We start from the raw sequence: 17,009 nt of genomic DNA on the forward strand, positions 1-17,009 counted from the left end.
CGTCATATTAGACTTGCTCAAGTCTTCGGCGTTGGTTGTGAAGGAACATAAAGTTTGTACCATCCAGATGGTCAAGTGTACAACCAAGGAATGAATTGATTAAACATCTCGTTTTGCATATAATTGGATATTTAACAATAACTCGAATAATTGGTTAAGAAATCTGTAAATAGGCCGTAATAAATATCTCGACCGAGACCTTATGTAACACTTAACGTTTGAAGAAACCCAAAGAGTTTATGTAAGAATAACATCTTGTACCTTTGTGTAGAGAATAAACATTTTGAAGTTGGACTTAAATTACGGTAGGTATAACAATCCGATTTTTTGCTCACCAGCGGTGCTTTGGAGGTATAGATTCCCTCATATATCACAATAATTATATACTTAACACAGAATGAATTAAGAAATAAAATGCTCACCAATAACATGAAATATGTTTTTGTTTTCCCTCAATTTATAAGAAAATACCTGCAAATAAAATCGATATCGTTTAGTTCGGTGAAGAAAATTAACTAAATTTAGTCTTCCGTGCCTGAGGAAAGAAATGTGGTATGAATAATGGAACTTATATTTGACTATTGTCATGGTGTTGGTAAATTTGTAACTCGCGAACGGAGGAGTAGTGATTTCCGGTTGTCACTTTAATATACTAAAATAAAAAGTCGTGAAACCAAGGCTTTATACCCTGATGTGACGTACAGTGGGGGGGGGGGGGGGATTGGAAAAGGAGGAGGGGAGGGAGAGTGGAGAAAAGGGCGAACGGGGCAGAGTGCTCTGTTTAGAAATCTTTCGACCAACTACAATTTTCCACGAGTGAAATTCCAAACAACTCCACTGTCCTACTAAGGTTTCTTGCACGGCTTCCACGTTCAGTTTTATCGCGTATATACATACAATGGTGTATATGTTATCTGACCTCCTTAAAGGCATTGAAGACTCGCCCCAAACCGCGTGCCGCCCTTTGAAAAAAGGTTAACTTTCCGTTGCTTGCAAGTGAAGTTTTCTTCTTGTCGCTACAAAATGCAGACAGTAATGAAACGTGATATCTTGTTATCTTTTATCTAGACCTGAGGTCAGGGAGTTCCATAACAAGTCCCTCGAGAGATCCATCGCTGCTATGTACACTGTGCTGTCGGCATTGACCGTAGCTGCATGTATTGACTGTACACTATAGTGTCTAATAACCGACGGTATAGCAAGCTGTGTGTGCATTTCTGGGATTGATGGTGGTGTCCTACACTTCTGTTACACCTCATTCGAAACTAGGTCAGATTACCGGCATCAGACGTTTCTTTGTGCGCGAGTCTTCACTCCCTTTAACGCTGATAGTAAGGGATTTGAATAATGTGTTAGACTGTTGTCCTGGCTCCAGGAGATATTTTCCAAATCTGTTTTAAATATTTCGCAATACAGTTTCTTGTTTCAGAGCTCAATTGTTAATCAAGTTCAGCAGATAGGGGACATAACTTTCAGAAGATAGAAAGACAAACTAACCAACGAAACAGTTTCAAATGAACATCTAATTTAATTCCGTTTTCCACATAAATTTGATACAAAAAGAAGCATGGAACACGAACATGAGTCAAACAACAGATATTTCAGCACAAAATTGCATCAACCCAAGTTTCCCTCCACCGTTGAGTATCTATAATTACTAACACAATATAATAACAACAATAACAACAACATAAACAAACAACAAAAAGCTAAAAGTGATAACAAAATAAACTCTTGGGAAAAAACTGTACATCAAGAAAATATTACATAGAACAAAACGAATGATTTACTCATTCTACGATTCTATTAGCGTAACTATGTGAACTGTTCAAGAGTCAGTAATGGACTCGACAGTGACGTCACAAAAGTCCACTATATCGTCTGTATGTGGTCAGGCCAGCTGGCTACCGGGGGTTGATACTAACGTAAGGGACATAAGACAAGTGCTAATGAAGAGGTAATATTATAAGAGAAATATTTCAATTTGAAAGTATTGGCCAAATAATGAAAGAGAAGAAAGGGCTGAAGTTCCTCGTCTCCTATTTACAGCTAATACAACTCTTTTGATATAATTGAAAAGTTATTGTACAATTACCAACAAAGTTGTAAGTTAATCTAATTAAATGATGGCACACAATCCTATGCTTAACTGAGGCTCATTAACATAATTTCAGATCTTCCGTTGTCCCATTTTGTGGCACGTATTTACCATGATATATCACCACCCCATCCCCCCCTCCCGTCCCCTCACTCACACACACATTTACCCTTGTATGTTGCTTGTATTCAAATGAACATTGATTGACACACTTGTCTCTAATTTTAATTCTCCAATTTCTATTGTCACCAAACGCAACTTTTTCTCTTTTTCTTTCTTTGAAATACTTTCCATTCTTCATATTTCCTCGAGCGGAAACATCCAGCTTACATAACAAAACTCTTATACAAGAAATATGACATATTTTTACTTAGTTAATAAACATTATTTCTTAAAATCTTCTTATAGACAAATAGTTATATGTTTTTTTTTCTTTACATCAAGTTGATCACGTGTAAACCCAAAAAGGAATTCGATCTTGTTTCATATAAGGCCTAAACGGAAATTTGAAAATAATGTTTACCTATTATACTACCTTATACACCTCTAATTCCCAAAAATAAAAATAATAATAATAAAGGTTCTGGACCGTAACCCTGGCAACAATATTTCAACCTTGTTTGCAGAGCGCAATTGTCGAGCTGACATCTAGTATATGAATATCACACAGAAGCGAGTTTCTGTAATCTTACTTTGCAGATAAAAACAGTGTTTGTTAAATTCTTCTTTTAGACCAAAACTAAGATTTCTTTCTCTTTGTAAAGTTTGTACTGTGCAGATGGTCACGTACGTGTACAGCCAAGGAATGAATTGATCAAAACATCTCCTTTTTCATATAATTGGATAACTCGAATAATTGGATAATAAACTTCTGAACCTTAAGTATATAATAGGCCGTAATGGATATCACGACCGCGACCTTAGGTAACACTTAACGTTTGAAGAAACTCCAAAGAGTTTTAAGTAAGAATAACATCTTGTACCTTAGTGTATAGCATAACATTTTCAAATTTGAATGAACGTTAGGTATAACAAACGTTCCTCCTCCTTCCCGGAGATGATTTTACAACTATTTAAAGATCTACATTGAAATAGACATAAAAAAACAGACCACAAAAATGTGCTTCACTAGTTCTACCAGTGAAACTATGATTGCAATTAGGAAGGTAACAAATCGAAGAGTTTGAAAGTCTTACATTTGGCTTTTAAAATTTGCGTAATAGTAATGTGGAACGTGGAACGTGGACGGAACAGGGTCTTAGGGATGATCCCTCCCCATCCCCCTTTCCCAACAAGAAAGTTCAGACCAAATAGCTACCACATTTGACATAATAACATAAGTTTAAAAAAAAAAACTGAAAGCTTTAGCTATACACAACTGTAATTAAAGTGATGAAATATGATAACACCAATTTGCATCTAAACCGGACACCGGCCAACATTTGTGCCCCCGCACAATTCCAAATTCAAACTCTGGCTACGGGACTGACGTGGGCGTCGATAAGTTAAAGAATGAAATGAATTATTTTATTTTATAAGTCATTCCATTTAGTTATCTTGTGAACAAAATTGAGAGGGTTTCTATGTGTGACCTATCGTAATCTTACTTTGCGTAATAAATGGTAAATTTGGCAAATTTGTCTAACAAATTCAAAAGACTCCTTGACTAAAACGTCTACGATTTCATTAGAGAAGTTGTTGACAATGATGACAGACAAAATAAACCGCTGACATTTGGAAACTGATTCAAAGCCCAATTGGGATGATTGGAATATTGCAAAGCCTCATTTAAGAATAATAAAAAACGTCCCCTGTATATAGACCTACCACACATGTATCAATAAAACTTTTGATTGATTTAGCAATGAAAAACTAGTATATGAAATGATTTGCTCAAAAGTTGAAGTTGTAATTTAAAGCCAAGTTATAAATAATTCTTACATTACTGATAATATATCAAACTTTACTTATAATGTTTAGTCTATACTATTTCTCATAACACTTATATTTGTCAAAGAGAATGTTCTTCGTTTATAATTTTTTTTTCTCGTCTTCAAGATTTTTTTAAAGGAATTGGTCTTTTGCTCAAGGTGAAAAACTACTTATCTTTTATTGCTACGTGACATTGTTTTTTTTTTGTCTTCTTTATTTGATTACTGAATTGCGATAACTTGTTTTTGTATTTTCATTACAGAAACTTACCAAATGCCAATTTACTTACTTAACTTGGAAAAATCCAAAGGCGAATAGCGCTGTAACAATTGTAAATAAGAGCCACAGATAAGATCACCAAGCCAATGCCGCCGACCCCCCCACCCCGTGTTTTCACCTCTCCTCCCCCTTCCCCACTCATATTCAATCTGGTCCCTGCTTGCTGTTCTTTGCATTCAGACACAACAATTCAGCCATTTCATAGAAAAATTAAAATAATGTTTCTTTTTTTCGAAAAATAAGTAATAAATAAATGGGAATGAAGGCACATTTCTAATAAAAGTTTGGAATGCATTAGAAAATGAAATTGACGAAAGACACGTGCAGTATTGTAACATAACAATATTTAAATTAATTATTTACAAATATCAAATAAACCTAAAAATGTGGCAACACGCATTATTCACAATCTGTGACAATGATATTTCTTAAAATGCTATCGTATGTGTAATTATCAAGTGTCAGTTTACTAGAAAAAGGCACAATCGTGTTGTAGAAGTGATCACATGATGTGTATTTTTTCACAACTATTTATTTCCGAAAGTACAGTTCACCCTTTTGTTTGTTTTTTTTTCTATTTTTTTTTCTTTCTTTTCTTCCTCACAGAGTGGTAATTATTGTTTCGCTGAGAAGATCAATTTTATACCAGAAATTTATTGGTAATCAAACCAAGTTTTCTTTGCGTGTATCATTCATTAGACTGGGACGTTTACTGACCAAAGATTAGGCAAAAAGGTGGCGCTCTGCTAAAATTGTGCTTTCAATCGCTTTGAGTTGCAATGATACTCACCCTTCAAGCAACATTCTAATAGTGATCGTCGAGTTATTCAGTTACTTGTCGCTTTTCTCTGTTATATCCCTGTTCCCCTGTTATCCTAAACTCATGGTTACATTACAACCGAATCACAGGTAGAATTTCTCGATCTTATCATTCGTAAGTGTATGTGTGTGTGTGTCTGTATGTGTACTGGCGAAAACAAAACGACACACATAAGGGCTGATACAGAGTGCTGCATCTATATAATCTAAATGTAAGACCAACACCGCTATAGCTGACTAAAAATGGCAAGTATCTTTCGTCGATTGCTAAATCTCCCATTTTGAAGACGTATCTTGTAATCTTTAATAATGAATCGTAGTCCCGTTTGTCTTCTTAACTTAACAGTGGAATCTGAATTGTTAAACCACATAAACCTACAAGAGAAAGAAAGAGACCTATATCTCCTTGCTAGATATCATGTCATTCATCTGGTGATCCTCTTATAGAACCTGTTGTAGAACTTGTTTCCGATTCGTCGCTGGCGTGATCCATTGCTAAGCTAGAATTGCTGTCATCACTAAAACTACAAGAGGGTGATTGTGCTGCGACTAATCTTCGAAATTGTATCTTGTCCTGATGTTTGCGAAGTTCTGAACTGTCCGGATGTTGGTCCTTAATATGTTGGTAATGATCGTCAGCCATTTGACTGACGTTACCACATTCCTCACAAACGAAGACTTTCGATCGGCGTTCCTTATAGCCGTAACCATGTTTGTTGCCATGTACCTTGGACGAATGACTCTCAAGAGAGCAACGCTGGGTGAAGGATTTGCCGCACTGTGAACATTTGTAAGGTCGTACACCTGTAAAAAAAATCATAAAGATAAACACCATAAAGCGTAAAAATCAACAATCCAAAATTAAAGTACGTTGTCTTGTAGTCCATGTAGTAAGGTGAACAGGAAACAGTTTTTATTTCTAAAACAACGCCATCTTTTAAAAAACAAATTGTGGGATTGAGCTGAGGAATTAATCATCCCCATGAAAATGTGATAAGTGTATAACTTGTTGTAAATTTTGAATAGAAATCTGACACCCAAAAAAATGAGATATTCGAGAAAACAAATGTCGAAGATGTCACTATTCCCATTTCCCTTATGTTGCTTGTATGAATTCAGGGTTCCCTGCATCAAGGTGGGGGGGGGGGGGCGTGGGCCCACCTAATTCAATGGTAAATCCAGCCTTGTTTTATACATATTAATGTATTTGCTTCGACGCTCACCGTCTTTATCAAATCGGCCACAGTACCGGTATTATAAAATCATCTTTCAATCACTTCACTTTAAATTATTCGCCTTTCTCAACAATTATTATTGTAAACATCATACTTTCACCCAATATGCCAATGTGATAGGATGTACTTACCAGTATGCGTCCTAACGTGTCGCTTCAGATCAAAGGTGTCGTTGAACCCTTTCTGACAAAACACGCAGCTGTATCTCTTGATGGTGCTGTGGCATTTCATGTGCCTGTTGAGAAGTCGTTGTAGCGGAAAGACCTTGTTACAGATCTCACAGAGGAAGCTTGAGTCACCGACTGGAAGACCACGAGAAACATGGTTGGTCATTCTGCCCCTCCCCGGTGCTCTCTTTAAAGGGGCTATGTCCTCCACCGATTGGTCATTGCCTCTGACCGCTTGTAAGAGAAGAGCGACATTTGAGCCTGACGTCAGAGGCGGTAAAGATGGTGTGTTTTCTTTCAGAGCCGGAGGGACCATCGGCAAAACTGGCATTGGCACCTCTGGGGTGACTACTACTGGTGACCCTCCTGAAGTCCCGTTGGTTCTGGCATCTGGCATTATTGTCATAAAATTGTTCAACGAAGTTGCCGTGCTTTGATCATGATTTCTTTCCAAGACCTCGGAACGATCGGTAAATGACGGACGTGGATGCTGGCTTTGCAAAGGTGTAACACCGTTTCCAAAAGGAGGAAGGGTCGGACCGACTTTGGACACATTGGCTTTTTCAGTCAAACTAGGGAGAGAAAATGAACCATTCCTCAAATCTGTAGGAAAACGGGCTGAAGCAAATGGCTGTGCAAGAATAGGAGGAGGTTGCTCCAAAAGAGGTAAAATTGGCATGGTGGTTCGGTCATTGGCAAGTACATATCTTGGACGGGCAATTTGCAACGGCATGAAGTTAACAAGAGACATAGGTGGTAACAAACTTTGGTGTATAGTACGTTGATCTGATAAATTCGAACGAACAATCTGCGGATCGACGCGACCTGCAGAGAATGGTATGCCACTGTGATTTATTATTGGTGGGACGCTACTTTGGTTGACGGAAACAAATTGGTTTGGTTGAAAGTGTCTTTGAGTCACCGGAGACGCTGAAACTTCTTCGAAGTGTCCATGTTCTCTGCCAAAGCTTCTAGTGTAAATCGACGCTGGTAGCCTTGTCATCGGTGCAGCTAAACGAGGGAAAAATTCGTTGGTTCTATACAAATGACGGAGATTTGGGTTGAAGTTAGTACTGATAACATCTGGCATGGTTGTAACGGATTTTGCCATAGTGTAGACACTTGACAACGCAGGGGATTGCGTAGGTGAAATAGTCTCGGTAGACATGGGTAACTTCATTGAAACTTGCTCACGTGTAACCTCATGGGAATCACGTTCTTTTGGTGCTGTCGTTGAAGGAATATTGATGAGTTTGGATACACTGTTAATTCTTGATGCTTTGTTTTCACTAGATTGATAAGTCTTAGATACATTTGGTTCTTCATCGTCATTAATACGAAGAGAGTTACTCAGCTCTGTGCACTCCTCTGCTAGTGGATAAACAAGTGTCTTGTCGGAATCGCTGCTATCGTTTTCCAACGAACTCAGTTCCTGAGTAGGAGACTTAAGCTCATCTCGTGATTTTTCCAGGCTCTCTGATAAACTAACTTTGTCAAGCTTGTCACCAGAAATTCCATTTTGTACAGAATCAACCCGGAATGAAGTAGTTGGCACGTCTTGAATCAGCTCCACAGGAGACCAAACCGTACGTCTAACACTGTTTGCTTTGGGGTGAGAAGGGTCCCCATTGGAAGTTTGAGGCACATTGTTGGGAAGTTTTGGAAGAAGTTCGGACTCCGTTGATGTATTATTATTATTACGGAGATATGAAGCTGCTATTTTGTGTCTCTTTCGAGGAGGAAGCGCTTCTATTGGAAGGGAAGCCAAATTTTGGAAAGACCGCACAGGAACTGGAGGAAGCTTTCGACATTCTGCTAAACCTGTTTGCACATCGTTCACTTTTTCTGTTTGCTTTTCAACCGTTTTATGGTTCACTGGTGATGTCTGAATCAAGGACATTTTAAACGAAGCGGCATCATCGTTCGATTTTCGAAGCAGCCACAGCTGTGGTTCGTGGTTATTACCATTCACCTTGTTTCGAGTCGACTTTTTCTCTTTAATTTTTCTCTCCGAGATGTGTTTGCTGGGGGATGAATTGCATGAGGATCCATTGGAAATTACACCATTGGCAGAGGGAGGTTGGCTTCTCTTGTCTCTTTGGACGCATGTTTTCAAACCATTTTTATGACCATTCAAGAGAAGATGTGTTTTTTCTCCAACCTTTTCATCATTATCACTATTCTTTCCGTTGATGGAAACTTCATGTTCTGGTTCACGCGGGTAATCTGCGCAGAGGTCAGGCAATGCAATTACACCATTGGCAGAGGGACTTCGAGTTCTTGATTCCCTTTGGACGCATGTTTCCAATCCACTTTTATGACCATTCAAGATGGGGGATAGTTTTCCTCCAACTGTTTCATCGTGACAACTATTCCTTCCGTTGGTTGAACCATTATGTTCGGGTACCCGTGGGCGATCTGCGCAGATGTCAGCCAAGGCATACAACAGTGGTTTGGCATTACCAGAACTATTCCTATCTCCAGCATTCAGGGTATTTGAACCCAAAGATCTACCATTTTGTTCTAAGATAACTTTCAAAATGCCGTGTGTTGGTTTCGTTGAAAAGGAATTGGCTGAAATATGCGATTGGTTTGTTTGTAATTTAGCTTTTGCGTGGTTTGTTATGAATCCGTTCGTCATTGAGAGATCTGAATGTGAAAAGTTGATAACAGTAGACCGTGTTGCGTTATTTGTTCCCGGAAAACCTGTCGAAACGATAGAAAACGATAAAACAATTTGATGCAAAGAACTTAAAATTTGTAATTTGTTTCTCTTTGAAACCTGAACTAGTCTAATAATTTACTTAAGAAATCAATTAATGAATCAGTTAATAAACAAATAATATTTTATTAAGTGGCTCTCTCAAGTCAAACAATTTTCACTTTTGGTAAGTAGAAATGAAATTATCAGGAGCATAATTCAGTGTTTTAATCTCTCCTTATATTTTGTTTCAGTCATACGAGGTGAGGTAACTTGCATAATTGGTGTCAATTTATTTAATTTACGAGGCCTTTATTCCGAAGCAAAGGAACAATCATATTGTTATTTTGTGTGCTTTTTCTGTTTCCTTCTTATTGTAATTCTTGCGGAATCAAGCCCTCATTCCCGAATAAAAAGTTAACGCGCAATTTGATTTGTGTTCATAACATTCAATTTAGGTTGGTCTGACGAGGGGAGGATGGAGGTCACAGTCATAGAGCATAGAGAACCCGAGTCAATTTGGACTCCGGAAAATTTGAGAGAAAAGGAAGAGACTAAGAGCCCTTAAAAACATAGTTATTCATTGGACCCGATCTGACTCTCCACGCTTCTGAAGATTTTCGCGGAACAGGTTCCATACGTGCATGCTCTAAGAGGATGTTAGTACAATTAAGGATCAAACTGTAACACAAGTTCCGTCACGCGTGAACGAGTTTGCAAACTCGATAGGGAATTTTGTGAGGTTCGAAGAAAGTCTGATGGTTCGTTATCATTCTCTGTGCATCAACTGCACAATCCACCACGTTGCAAATTTAGAGGGCACTCTACCAATCCCACATCGTTCTTTTAAATTTATGTAACCATCCTGAGTGCGCGTATTAACTTGGATTAGTTTTATCAATGTTGTAACTTTTATATTTGAGTTTATTTAGCTCCCTGGAGAGTTTGAGACATCCATTGATATATTGCTCAAATTCTTGTGACGTAGTTTTTAGTGTCTAATCTCCTAAACTAAACAAAGACAATGCATACGGTCTTTCATGCAAGGAAGAATTACTTTTAGGGATAGAGGGCGCTCGGTGACAAAACGTTAAATATGGAGATACATGTTATTGTAAGCTATGTGGTGAATGACAATGTCACAGCAATGCAGAGATATGCTCATGTAAATTTCGGTTAAAAGTGAAATAAAGGCCAAGTATGCTTGTTCACAGCAACAACGAAAAGAAAAATGTCTGAAGCGTTAATGTTTGACTTACTCTCAAATTGTTACAACATTAACAACATCAAACGTTTAACTGGTTTAATCATTTCCGTTCGTATAACCGATGAATTTCCGGGTTTGACAAGGATAATTTAATGGCCTACCAGAAAGAAACGATGGTTCTTAATTTTCTGTTTGAGTGTAAGTTATCAAATTGTGGCAAAACATATGACTGTAATCTTTATCATCGCTGAAGAACATTTACGTGATGACAACATTATATCGAAAGTGTCAAGTCTGTACTTGTAACAGTTGTAATAATCTTATTTTCCAAATCTCAAATTACACCCATGCAGGAAGATGAAACCACCTCCCCCATCCCAACTCCAACCTACCCCCCTCCCCCACACAATATGTTGTTTAATTTGACCAATCATTGCGCATGACTCTGGTATTCTCTGTCACGTCCGAAAAAGACGTGTCTTACAAAAAACAAAAAGTTAATGAGCTTGGGGGGGGGGGGGGGTCTTTTGTAAAACTGCTGAAGGTTTTAGTCATCATTAATTCGTTTATAAATACAACTTTTGTAAAGTTAAGTTTCATATTTAAATCTACATTTTGAAGGATTTAAGTAAAACACTTTCAATACTTTGCTCAAATGTATAACGTTCGTATAGGACTATATAATGCACTGTACTATGTCCAAACACCCTGTATTTTGTATAGGTTCGCATACTTGTACTGTATATGGGACGGTGAGAAATCAAAGAATTTGCTGTGGCGACCCGACGTGACCTTTCTACACGAAATGCATATGTAATAGACTAAGCAAGAATCTTTATATCGACGTGGCTCATAATCGGATAATAAGCCATATTGCTGACGAAATGGTCCCTCCTTTTTGCAAAATTGTTGTAAGATTCAAGACGTTTTTCGCGCAAAATATGTTTGGTACAAGTTTGGAGTAGCGTAAGGATCACAGTTAATGGTATGAAGGCGTCACTTTGGGATGATATTTCAGCACAATAAGCCGCTTTAATGGTTAGGGCGAACTAGTAAGAAAAAGAAATGACCATTATAACATCCATATAACTATCATTCAAGTTTGTTTGATGGCAGTTCGTAGAGTTCAAATGATGACGTAATAGAAACCGCTAATAGAAAACGACTATTATTCTCTCAACCACACTTGAACCAGTCATCCAAGCTCTTACCTTCTGAAGAGAGAGATTTACTTGGCGTAACAGATTTCCAAGAAGTTTATCAAATAATTCTTCTGAACTGTTTGTTTGTTAAATAGCCTAGGGTATAACTTAACACTGAGTTTAGCTGTAAATGGATTCTTATGATATGTGTAGCCAGGGGTGTCTCCAATGCATTATACATGGATGGGGGAGGGGGGGGGGTCTAGTGGTAGTGTCATGTTTTTCCGACTAAAGAGAAGAAAAACACCAATAGGAAGTTATGATAAACAAAGTGCGAGTACAACGGGGTAGGGTCCAGTGGGCAGGGGTCCGCTGAAGCCTAAGGGTCCCCTATATGTGGATGTCCAGGCCCACTGAAAATGCAAAAATGACGCTAAAATGCAACCTGTACTATGGCAGATGAGTTGTAATGGAAATATGGTGTTGTATACAGACTACATATACATTCCAATCTCCTAACTTCCCTGCAACCCCCCCCCCCCCTTTCCAACCGTTTGTCTGTCGCTCTCTCTGTGTTAATGGTGTACCTAGACTAGCTGGCACTCGGGCGGATCCTTCCTTTGTCACCCCGTGCGGGGTATGCCGTCCCTGGGGGAGGGGTCTAAATGCTAATGGGAGGGGGTGACCTCCTTTGAGTAAGTTTTGTTGGGTAAGGTGGCTTGGATGCGAAACGGTGGTATCTTTGGCTATGCTTTGAACTGCAGGATTATATTTTAGGAATTCCATTCTTTAGTGAATGCTTTTTAACTTTTTGACTTAAATTTTGACGGTTGCATGGGTGCATGGGGTGTCACATCACCACCCCCACCCCTTCCCCCTCTAGCTACGTCCCTACGTAAAACTCGAATGCGTATCACTCGTCCTTTTGATAAACACCATGAAGTGCTATCGATATTAGTACTCATTTACATCCAATTTTAATCATGATTATGTATAGTGTATCATTATAATCTCCAATCATAACTCATTGGTCGAAAACGTAGGGCTTCAGCTTTCTGAAGTCACATGTATAGACCTAGCTAATGCATATTCAACGTGCTCCTGCTTATCTACGCCATAGATACAGTTAGGCATAAATTCAAGGCTACTTCCGGTGGAAGATCCACTTCTTAACAAAAGGAAGCACTTATATTGCAATCATATGTCGTTCACATTAAAGATCTTTTCTCATGGATATATGATAGCGGAATGTAGATAATTAACGGGATGTAAAGGTCATTGATTTATTAAATAACAGCGGAAACATTGCTGGACATCAAGCTATAAGTGTCGGACTATGACTAAGTCTGAATCGCGGGCGCCCGGGCCTAAAAATATAGAGGACGCCAGTGGTTTAAGGCTGTTCTCTGCACTGAACGAAGCTCCACCCACACTCTGCAAGGCCGAGCACCGACCAATAGGCAAGGAGTTGATAATTAATTAATGGACGACAAGGGTGTTGATGGGTCATGTTGTAAAGTCTTATCCAACAATATATTGTTGTAACGTTGAACAGAAAACCCAAAATGGGAGATAATATGTTTTATTTGCGTAGGCGTATAAGAAGCTTACTTGCGTTTGATCTCGTATACGGAGGGCTCAAACAATTAACGAGAAAACATTCAGCAAGTTCTGAAGGGAAGATCCTCAAAAATTGAGATTATTTCCTGGTTAGTTAGAATATTGCATACTGTAGTTAGACACCCACACTACGTTCCCCAATTCGTTCCTTATTTAACCCCACGCCCCCCACCCCCCCCCCCCCAACCATAAAAAGTGTCTACTGCCTATGTATGACCTGAAGATTCACACGATAGAACAATCTGTAACGTTAACCCTCCCCCCCACCTTTTTCAAACAATAGCCCCCTAATAAAGCCTAATATACAGGTATACGTCTCATGTTAATCAATCAATATACAAATCAATGAACTCTTCACGATGAAAATAATGATGATTTAATTACTTAAATCGCTATTATTACTGTTGTTTTTAAATTATAGGTCCGATTTCTGTGACTGACTAGCAATAACAACATTACCCAGCATACAGCTAAGTCTAGCATTTGTTTCCCCCCATTCAGTTAAAACACAATTTGTTTTTTGAGTAGACTCGATTTAAACTTTATTTCTATTCGTGGTTTACTACGACTGCTTTCAAGTTAAGTTTTTTTTTTTTTTTTACTTTACTTTACTAAGTCTTTCTATCTTTCTCTGTTTATTTCACTTTGAATTAATTATCTCGCAAAGCAACACACCGCTTTAAACATTTCACAGTTAAGCTTTGAAGAAATATTATAATCTCCAACTGTGGTAATGCTATAATGTTTTCCTTTACAGGATTTTAATCTCTTTTCATTACTGCTACATTCTTCTGCTACATTGTTTTTCTTGTACTTTTGTTTTATTTACCTTCATTTTGAGTTTAAGATACCGCCTAAACACTCCCAAGATAAGATTCTGTCCAGATATACTTAAAAATCGACAAATACATTGCTACATTGTTTAATCAGATATATATATATATATATATATATATATATATATATATATATATATATATATATATATATATATATATATATATATATTGCCTATACTACTTTAAAGCCGGCGTGGTTCCCATCCCTTCCCTCACTAAGCTGCCCCTTTGTCAGTACATCCCATAATCCAAAGACTACGGGATAAACTTCTTTATTGTGAGTATAATATACAGCGTACGATAACTCATATGCATTACCAGGACCTCGGATCTATTTTCAAACGGACGCCCGTTTCAAGGAAATCAGTTACGTAATCATTCATTTGGGTTCCTGTAAATATTGATACAGGTGATCGATTAAGGAGTCGGTCAAAGTCAAGATCTTTTATCTATTTAGGCCCGTTCTTCCTGCCTATTATTATTACAGGACATTGAAAACTGTTGACCGAGAGAGTTTCCTTTATAATGCTGGTTGTGTTATAATGTACAATTCTTAACTGTTGTTTTCCTATGCTAAGTACGGTAACTTTTTTTTGCAGGGCGTTGAACTTGTGAAAAGACATGTTACGTAACATTACTAACCTACATGCATCAGTGCTTACTACGTGTTTACCAGCTTGAAACACATTGAGTACTATGTACATGTTATATATATATATATATATATATATATATATATATATATATATATATATATATATACGCTTAAAGTTTAATTTGTCCATATGCCAGTTCGCCCCGATTTCCCAGTTCGGCCCAATTACAAACCAGGTCAAATCCCATACGTCTTTTGTGTATACTTTCCTGTTTGTGGTCAGACTACAACGAAAACCCCTGTAGGTAAGGAGTGTGGGGGGGGGGTACACATTACAGCGCTATGAACACATCTGTCCCTCTACAGACATAGTCAGTCCTCTATAAACATCTCTGTTGGAGATGGAATTTTCATGATAATTGAAAATATTTTTATGTTGATATATGATACTAGAGAAAAGTTAAGAGTTTGTGTTAATAGTTCGTTGCGTGCACTTTCCATATGACTTATTGAGATGAAAATGTTAATTGGTATCTCTATGAAATTAAGCAGGGACGAGTACAGGGAGGGGACGGGGGGGGGGGGTTGTGGACACTACACGCTTTATGGCACGGGCATTTCTTAACTTTTACCGATGTTTTCTAATGTACCGCAAATTTGGTATGAATTTCAATATCTACCAATACTTGTTTCCAAGGTTCCCTCATTCAATCAACCAGCCTAGCCGGCTTCTGATGATCACGTGAACACATTGTACCCGATTGTACCATAAAGAGCGGTTGGCAGAAGTAGGGGCAATGGGGGAGGGGAGCGGTAAACTTGATGAAAATAAAATTGTTCTTTAAAAAGAACCGTCCATACCTGCTATTTTCTTTTCCTGACCGTTTTCGATGACACCATTTCCCCTAGAAGTGATCGGTGAGATAGGTCCAGCCATGGCTAACGGTGCATCCCGCTGGGATCCCCTGCGCTGATTTCACCACCCGGTAAATATATTTCCTTCGAAAATCCTTTTTGATCTTATTTTATTGTATATTTAATTATTATTTGCGCAGATAATTCTCGACCATAAACGTATTCCTGGATCTGAAAAAAAAATCATTCGTTCTGATGTGATGTGTTTCTCTTCAAATATATTTCCAAGAAAAATTCCGTTCGATTGATTTTGAATCGATGCCCCAATTCACCGATGTTTTTTTTTTTTTTGTTATATATCTTTGGACACAGTATAACAATGAGTTATGGCTCACATAGCATTTCCGCGAATGTTACTACAACTGCATACAGCTAAGTAGCATACCATGTGCGACATGGACCTCAGCCACAAGACCAAAGATTGTATTTGCTCTTAACTTCAACTCCTTCGAAGAAAAAATTAGACAATGAAAAGGTCACGGATGGAAATCAATAACAGGAGATCTCACTGTATACCGTTGAAGTTAATTCCAGACCTGAGCTACAGAGATAAATGGAACATTAACAATTGGCGAAGAAACCATCCCATCCATGAGTTAGGACAATAGTAAGCAGCAGGTCTTAGTGAAGAAGTGCGACTCCGTTACGCTTGATTCGGTATTGTGTGTGCTATACTTTTACCCACACACAAACCATCGCAAACCTCATCAATGGCCTTATTTCCAGGAATATCCGACCGCTAACTTTTAAAGACTTTTACCGTACACTGCTCTAACTGTCTCAGTTAGAAGAAGAATCTTTGAAACATTCTTCCTTTTTGCAATGGAGGAGGAAAGCAAAGTTTATGTTCGAAAACTTAAGAAGAAGAAAAAACGAAATGTAACTTTGAAAAGTGGTGTAACGAAACCTGTAAAAAGTTAAAAGAAGTCCGAGATATTTTTAAAAGTATAAGAAAAGGGTAAGCTCCTTTAATTAGCAAATGTTGTCTGTTTTCTTGACCCTTTCATCTATTACGTAATAGCAATAGAGGAGTGCGGTGTTGCAAGACAAACAAGTATATGCGCTTGCTCACAGAAGGAAGTCAACTACGCATGTTCAATGTTGATTACAATGATTCAAGACTGAAACTTTCCGGAACTGTCAATAAAATATTGACTGGAACAGCATAACACTTAGTATTGACTATACATGAAATAGTTTACAGAGGATAAGATGGAGTAGTGAAAATGTGGATTTTAGACAAGCCCGTCACTAGGCTGGAACACGGAGAAGTCCCGACCTTCGTGCAGGTTACTGTGTACCCCCTCCCCCCCCCCCCTCGATATATGCCACCACCTTTGTTAAATTGTTCGTGCCCCACGGTCTAAGGAGACGTGGATTAGGGCTTGTGTAATGTAGGTGGTGTTGAATGTGCTTACAAAATTTAGGAGAAAGTGCATGCCGATAGGCAATGGTGAAAT

The 17,009-nt window shown here is 38.1% G+C and overlaps 1 protein-coding gene across 1 annotated transcript; it reads right to left on the reverse strand.

Annotated features, from left to right (window-relative positions):
- Positions 1 to 1,494: 1,494 nt before the first annotated feature.
- Positions 1,495 to 16,676, reverse strand: LOC139977410 (uncharacterized). The gene is made up of 3 exons (XM_071986709.1): positions 15,496 to 16,676; positions 6,495 to 9,236; positions 1,495 to 5,932 (listed from the first exon to the last, which is right to left on the reverse strand). Exons 1-3 carry the CDS (start codon positions 15,569 to 15,571, stop codon positions 5,550 to 5,552), a joined length of 3,201 nt encoding a protein of 1,066 aa, XP_071842810.1. The 5' UTR covers positions 15,572 to 16,676; the 3' UTR covers positions 1,495 to 5,549.
- Between the last annotated feature and the right edge of the window lie 333 nt (positions 16,677 to 17,009).

The sequence above is a fragment of the Apostichopus japonicus genome, chromosome 12 (genome assembly GCF_037975245.1).
Source record: "Apostichopus japonicus isolate 1M-3 chromosome 12, ASM3797524v1, whole genome shotgun sequence".
Classification (NCBI taxonomy): domain Eukaryota; kingdom Metazoa; phylum Echinodermata; class Holothuroidea; order Aspidochirotida; family Stichopodidae; genus Apostichopus; species Apostichopus japonicus.

What these genes read in the sequence shown, in the direction of transcription:
- LOC139977410 (XM_071986709.1), bottom strand. Translation starts at nt 15,571, where the DNA reads ATGGCTGGACCTATCTCACCGATCACTTCTAGGGGAAATGGTGTCATC. An exon ending in TCAGGAAAAGAAAATAGCAG is followed by an intron (nt 9,237 to 15,495) that starts GTATGGACGGTT and finishes TCGTTTCGACAG; the next exon opens with GTTTTCCGGGAACAAATAAC. An exon ending in ACACGTTAGGACGCATACTG is followed by an intron (nt 5,933 to 6,494) that starts GTAAGTACATCC and finishes TTTTTTTTACAG; the next exon opens with GTGTACGACCTTACAAATGT.